This window comes from Oxyura jamaicensis, chromosome 1 (genome assembly GCF_011077185.1).
Source record: "Oxyura jamaicensis isolate SHBP4307 breed ruddy duck chromosome 1, BPBGC_Ojam_1.0, whole genome shotgun sequence".
In the NCBI taxonomy this organism is placed as follows: Eukaryota; Metazoa; Chordata; class Aves; order Anseriformes; family Anatidae; genus Oxyura; species Oxyura jamaicensis.
Genome location: NC_048893.1, coordinates 148,825,978 through 148,833,125, shown reverse-complemented (window position 1 = coordinate 148,833,125; position 7,148 = coordinate 148,825,978). Strand labels below are relative to the sequence as shown.

Genomic DNA, 7,148 nt, shown 5'->3' with positions numbered 1-7,148 from the left:
GGGCCTATCCCTTAAAATCCTGCCTGCACTTCTCCAAATAATAAATACCTCCTGCCATTCTGCACAGATGCCACATAAAAACACATTTGGTGTATTAATCCGTCAAAGTGGGATTTGAATGCGTACCTTACAATATCCCCTTGAGGTCTCCATTTTAATAATAAGCAGATTTTTTGATTCTCTACAATTTTAAGAATTTCAGAAAGCAAAGTACTTTGGGGCTGTGTAGAAATGAACCTGGTGAACAGAAGGGTTTTTTTGCACCATTCTGCTGTGCGAAGCCATGGCTGAGTGCTGAAATAACTTGACTCCACCGCGGGAATGAGCTGGTTGCTGTTGGCTGCTAGTCCGCGTTTTTATGCCTTAAAACTGTGTTTTGAAACTCAGTTCCTTTGTCTTCAGCTGGAAGATGTCCATTTTCATTCCCATCTGAATTCCTTTTCTGCCTCAACCCTCCCACTCTTCCTGTTTGCAATTGTGAGAAAAGTGGCTTGTTTTTATCTGCTTTGAATTTACCCCAGTTGCAGGTGGTCAGCAGTGAGTGAAAGCTGGAGAGGGAGCCGGGAGCCTCCTCCCTCGTACGGGACAGTTGTACGTGGGTCGGGCTGGGGAGCTGGCCGTGCTGGCTGCCAGCGCATTGCAGAAATAACCAGGGAGCTTGAAACACTGCTGAGCTACAGCATTTGCCGAACCTTGGCTTTGTATAAAAAGGAAAGAAAGACGCAGAATATTTTTCACACTGCTTTCTTCTCCCAAAAGACATAGCCTCAGGGATCGGGTAGGCTGTGTAGGTGTTGGTTTAGAAATAAAGCCCTTGCTTGTACATCTTACGGTGTTTTTGCCTGTCAACAGCATTCAGCTTCATTCCACGGGCAATGCCATGGATATGCATGTGTGACAGCTCCAGAGGTACGCCTACAGCTCATGTGGCGTGCACTGTCAAACTCAGACGTGGACAACAGTGCAGCCGTAGTAGCCTGATAGTTAGGGTGTGCTGCAGGTTTCCATTAGGAGCCTAAGGTGACGTTTGGGTGACTGAGTTAAACTAACTGCTGAAGAAAGTTTTGTCCAACAGTTTGGGCACAGCAGTGGGAGCTTTGAATTAACGTTGCAAGCAAACGCTAATACAGAGCTTCAAATCATGTCTGGAGCTCCGTGTGCTAAGAGGGAATTCAAAGACATTTCAGCCTTTTTTAGAGAAAATGAGGTACTATAGTTTATACATAATATATATATGTGTATATATATACATACTTACAGTGTAAGATTTATGTGTTTTAAAATTCAGGAATCTGCACGTGAGTATAGGATCCATCTATAAATGTATCTGCATTTATTTGACAGCTGTAGCCCTTTGCCAAGTTCAGTTACTTGGAAGGATTTAAACTCAGATTTGAACTGATTTATCTCGGCATTCTGGGGATTAAGGGAAACCCAGCTTCATGGCTGCAATCCCAAAAATCAGTAATACTTCAGATCTGTAATCCAAGAAATCCTGGCGTATTTCATTGTAATGTCCAAGCATGAATGAATGTTGAATACTCAGATTATTCTCTCAAATACTTAGAATTTCAGTAGGAAATTAACAGCAGTGCAAATAGGTGCTTTTTATTTTTTAACAAGTGCCAGTGATCTGACAGTTAGGGCTTCAAGCACCCAACTCACAGGAAAACCAGCAAGTGGTAGGTTCCTAGATACCTTGCTGAAGCTGGATTTGGCCAAGCCCTGTGGCAGCCTGCCCAGAGGTGGTGGAGTCTCCATCCTCAGAGACACACAAAGCTCAGCTGGGCTCTGAACCTTGGAGGCTGGGCTGGCAACATCTCGAGGCCCTTCCAGCATAAACGTGTCTGTGATCCCTGCGGTGATTGTAACGTTATACAGTGGCCGTTTATCCTGTGCATGTAGTGAGCACGCAGATGTCGTACTGCACATACGCAATGCCAGCCAGAACATTTATTTAACCGTGCCACTGAGGAAGATCTGAAATTGTTTCTGTTTCTGTACTGTAGGTGAAAGCTGTGCACTGCAAAGCTGGTGATACTGTTGGAGAAGGAGATCTGCTGGTGGAACTGGAATGAAGGTTGCCTTCCCACTGTTGAATTACCTAAACCTTTATTGTTTCCATCCATAAAGTAAAATGAAGGCAATTCAACACAAGATGGACAGTCCTACACAGAAGATTTTATACAGTCATATTTATTGTATCAGTGGTTAAGACAGCAAACATGGATACTAAACCTTGGCAACAGATCCCAGATTTTTACTTCCAGAAATACTTGTACATAACCTTTGTAATTCTTTGATTTTTCAGGATCATATAGAATCAATAAAAGACTATTTCTGCGTTAAAACAGAAAAAGCCTCTTTTTTTTAAAAAAAAGAAAACTCAACAAAAGCCCAAAGCTGATTAATCTTCTCCATGGTTATTATCACTGGTTTGAGGCCCCAGACAAATGTACAGAATGGTTGATGAGTGACAAATTAATCACTGAATGAACCGAGCAGTTTCCCTTAAACTCTGTAAGCACTGAACAATCACTGCCAATGGCTTAAATTCTGGTCAGATTTATTGTAATAATTTGAAGCCTTTGCAGAGACTAGCTTTAAATTTCGAGCTAGATGCTTTATTTCGCTAGTGCAGACTTTCCCCATGTATTTTCATTTGCAGTTGTAAGGGAAATTTCCTCTTTTATTCAGACTCCATACTCAACTGCCCTCCCCTTTATCTTCTTTCTATTGATTACTGGATGCAAGGCCTTCGAGAAGGAGCTGGCACAGTCCTCAAATCCCCTTAGCTGCCCCAGGGTATTGCTGGAGGCACTTGCTGGCCCTCAGGCCAAGCACGCTGCCTCCTGAACTCCTCTGGGAAAGAGCGACCCAAGTGCCTGGCCTTTTGTTGTGCAGAATCTCCTTCTAAAGACGCTGTGAGGAACAGGGGCTGTTCATAATACATGATTATATTGTGCTGGAAGAGCTGTGTATCTGGTATGGGAAACCAGGTAAGGCCCGGAGAGGAGGAAGATTTAAGAGACATGAACAGAAGTGAGAGGGTCTGGTGCTATGTATGTATTTTTGGCATTAGAAAGCTTTGAAAAACTGTTATTTGTACTGTTAAAAACTGTTTTAAAAGCATGCTTCATAAAAGAGATGCAGGTCCTTTCTTAGGCTGCAAAACTCCTACTTATTTTTAGGTTTTCTGTTATGAATCCTGCAAAAATGGAAGAACCATCACTTGTCTTACACCCTTGTGCCCGGGACTGCAGTGACTTTGGTCACTTTAAACAACCATTTATTTTCTTTTTTCTTACCGAGCTTGGGAACGAAATGCCACAGCCAGGCACAGATACCAGAAGTTTACTGGGCTCACACTGTTAGCGTGTGGTTATCTGAGGGCTCTTTCTTCCCTTAACCCATGAAGGCCCAGGTCAGCAGCTGCAGCCCCCCAGGCGCGGCGGTGCCCCCACAGTCCCCCCCAGCTCTTGCCGGGGCCCCTGCTGCTCCCAGGGCTGGAGCCAGGCCACGGGGCTGTGCCTGTGGCAGCCCCACCGGTCCTGCTTTGCCTTTAACACTGCCTCAGAGAGGAGGGGGCTTGCCGGTAGTTTCATGCTTAAGACGCGCTGGGTTCTGCTAATTCCCAGAAAACAAACAAAAAAACCCTCTGGCCAGAGACAGGCCCTTTACAGGCAGATAAAAGAAAGAAAACAAAAAGAAAAACCAGTCTGTGACAGGGCTGGTGACTCATTTTTTTAACCAGAAACGTTCATTCTGCTTGGAACATGATGGGCAGTGCATTGAGTGCATTGGTCGTCTCTTTGAAAAGCTGCTGACTATCGTATGGCCAAGGGGGCCATATCTTAGCACAGAGATCTGCTTCGTTTAGTTTACTTATCTTTCCAATGACTGAGGTGTGTGTTTGGGCAGTACCCGACCTCCAAGCACAGCACTGCTTTTGCAGTTGGAGAAAGTGAGGCAGAGCCCCTGCAGCCTTTCCTAGGAGCATCCATAATGCCAGCTTGGGGCACAACTCAGCCAGCAGCTTGCCCTAAACTAAAGAAGGAAAAAAAACCATGAATATTCTACTTGAAAGGCATTTCATTTGCCTACTGCAGAAACACAAGCTCTTGGTCTGTTTTTCTGCCTGAACTGCAGCAGTGCCTTTGCCTAATGAAGTTTTTAGGCTGATTGCTTACCCTGGATCCCTGCGCTGACCTCCTCTGGCCATCCCAGAGCTACTGGCAATGAAGCAAAGTACAAGCTTGTTTGTAACGGTCTCCTCAGTACATTTCATTGTACCTTGGCTCACTGCACAGCACACAGCCTTGTCCCTTCGGCAGCTTTGTATTTTGTACAATATCTATACACCAAACACCACGGTTGAAGGAAATACAAGGCACAGGAGAGCAACAACACGAGGCCACAGTTTCCCCAGACTGTACAGAAACCAGCACAAGTGGTTGGCTCATGGGAACAACAGTCTTCTTTTTGTCTTTTTTTTTTTTTTTAAATCACATACAGGTCCTTTGGGGATTTTTTTTTTATATTATTACATGAGTAATAATCCCCCCCCCCCCAAAAGAAATTCAGACTGCATATGACTGCAAGTTCTGCATTAAAGTGCTTGGCTAAAAGTCACCTGGACAGTAAGTGCTCGCCCCAGCTGCAGGTGTAGTGTGGTGGGCAGCTGAAATCAGGTTTGCTTTCACTGGCCTGCAACTCCCAGATCCCCCAGTCCCTTAGTGATCTGAAATAGTACCTAAAGTGCTTAAGATGTTAAATTAAAAATACAACTGGAAATGTAATTCTCTTTAATATTTAATATTTCTTTAATATCTCTTCTCATAAAACTAAGCACGTTTTAAAAATAATCATCTCCAGTTCAGAAAAACATTGCATCACAGAGTAGGAATAGGCATCGTTAAATTCTCTCCCCTCTATTTCTACAGTGATTTCAGATTTACCTTGAAGTGCAGGCTAGCTGTATGGTCATTTCTCCCCCAAGACACATTTGTTTGCCCAGTTTGTTTACATTCAGTAGCCTACCAAACACAAAGCATTATTAAATGTGAGGTGTGCTTTACTTTGTCTGCAGATACAATTTTTAAAAATCAGTTTTAGCTATTAGTGCAATAGCGTCATTATTCCGCCCGCCTTGGAGAACACACGTGATAAATTTATCAATTCTGGTAAGAAAAAAAAATTAGTGTGTTCATCTGCCTTTCACTCACCTCAGCCCTGTACTTGAGGCAAGGCTGGGGGTGGTGGAGGATAAAACCCAAACCCCCAGAGGGGTGCGCGCAGACAGATACGCTTGTTTCAGGCGTCACGCGAAACCAGTTAGGCTGGGTTAGTGGGGGCAGCAGGCTGTGCCTAGCCGGGGCTGTGTGCCAGCCTCCAGGCCTACGACACGTCAACGCTACAGCCAATGCGCCCAGGTTTGGGAGGTTACACGAGATCTCGGGTTTTAATACAAGGGCATTACGGGTTTCCTGGAAGGGCTACCGTGCTACTGCGTCTTCGGCGGGGCTGCGCTGGTTTAATCCCTGCTCTCGCGCAGCACGTAGGAGAGGCCGTGAGTCCCGGAGGAATCGTAATTGTCATGGTAGGGCAGCTGGACCCACTCGGGCTGGTAGGTGGTCGTGCTGTACACAAAGCACTCCATCACGCTGCTCCCGGCCGCGCTGCTTTTCCCTTCCCATTCCACCACCTCGATTCTCATCGTCGTGCGCTGGTACATGTCTGGGCAGCCTTCGAATTCGTCGAGGAACTGCAGCATCTGGTCGTCCACGGTGTAGATCTCCCCGGCCACGTGGTGCCCCGTGCCCGGGATGTTCAGCATGAACGGGATGTTGTATTTCCCTGCGATCACCAGAGGGTACTTCTCCACGGTGCGGCCCCTTCCTTGGTATTTTGCTATCCCCTTGGCAGTGTTTATCATGTGCTTGTAGTTGGGCTGGCCTTTCTTAAGCGTGCCATACACAAAGACACGAGCCATCGTACCTGCAAAAGCAGCAGAAAGACAAAGGCGGACGTTACACACGTGGCTAGCTGGAAGCGCAGCACGGATGCAATGCATGCACGCACGCCAAGATGGGTTATACATGCGAGGCTGTTTGGGCACATGCAAAATTGATCTCATACACCTCATTTAAAAAATCATGCTAAATTCAAATTGGTCCTTAAACTTTTCAGTCAAAAACTGTAGAGAGACAGACAGCAGGGGAAATTCCCCCTTGCAGTTCTTTGCTGTAATCAAATGGCATCCCATTGTTTCTCTAAGGATGCCACAACAGCAGCCAACGCAGTGCTGCGACAGAGGAAAAGCTTCAAGCCTTTCTTGAGTTTTTTTCCTCTCTCATGATTATATTGGAGCCATGCTGCATGCAGTAAGGATGGTGCCACGCTCAGTAACATACCTAAAGGAACCCAGGGAGCCATCCCAGCGATGGGAACAAGCTCCAATTAGCACACCCTAAAACAAAACAAAACAAGGTTCACACACCTTAACGTATTGCTCTACTGCAGTTAAGGCTTAAGTAGCCCTGGTCAATTCCAGCTGTTAAAACTCGCAGGAGTGAAGCCACGGGGTGATTTACCCCCCTCCTTGTCAGGGTGGTCGGCTTTAAAGCCTGCTCTGCGGGACCTTTCCCATCCCCAGGTCCGTGCAGTGCAGCACAGCTCACGGTGGCTGCGCTCGGGATTTGAGAAGCACCATTTTAGTCAGTGACGGCCGAGCCTGGTTGCAGCTTGGAAGTTCAAGGGTCTCGTTTCATGGTTAAAGAAAAGCGCAGTGGCATTAATCATCCAAAAGCAAATAAAAATAAAAAAGAAGGGATAAACACAGCCAGAAGCACAATGCTTGTAGCTGCTGGAAGCTAATGCTGTGCAAACCAAGGCATGGCCCGGCCGGCAGAGTAGCTGCTGGCCATGGACGGGAACGAAAAGCCTTGAACACCAGGGCTGAGAAACCAAGCGCTGTGCTGCCCAACCAGGTGGCCTGGCAGGGCAGCGGGTTGGGGTCAGCCTGCTGTGGAAGCCTTTCAGGGACACACTGAGGGCTCCCATAGCCCCGGGGCTGCGGTCCCACCGCTGGCTGAGGCAGACAAGGCCGCCAGACACCAGCGTCGCCCAAGGGGGAGCTGGGGAGGCCG

The 7,148-nt window shown here is 46.6% G+C and overlaps 2 protein-coding genes across 4 annotated transcripts in view; one reads left to right on the top strand and one right to left on the bottom strand.

Moving 5' to 3' along the window:
• PCCA (propionyl-CoA carboxylase subunit alpha) overlaps positions 1-2,351 on the top strand; it is a 275,014-nt gene extending 272,663 nt beyond the window's left edge. Inside the window, exon 23 of the mRNA XM_035318665.1 lies at positions 2,010-2,351. Coding sequence (XP_035174556.1) covers positions 2,010-2,078 — 69 coding nt within the window. The 3' untranslated portion in view covers positions 2,079-2,351. The remainder of the gene's footprint in view (positions 1-2,009) is intronic.
• Positions 2,352-2,378: 27 nt separating this feature from the next.
• GGACT (gamma-glutamylamine cyclotransferase) overlaps positions 2,379-7,148 on the bottom strand; it is a 30,720-nt gene continuing 25,950 nt past the window's right edge. For 2 of the 3 annotated variants that reach the window (XM_035318685.1, XM_035318693.1), the window contains exon 2: positions 2,379-5,997. In XM_035318685.1, the coding sequence (XP_035174576.1) occupies positions 5,534-5,992 (459 nt within the window). In that variant the 5' untranslated portion in view covers positions 5,993-5,997 and the 3' untranslated portion in view covers positions 2,379-5,533. Of the gene's footprint in view, positions 5,998-6,413; positions 6,470-7,148 lie in introns of all 3 variants that reach the window. The other variant, XM_035318676.1, reaches the window with a different exon arrangement.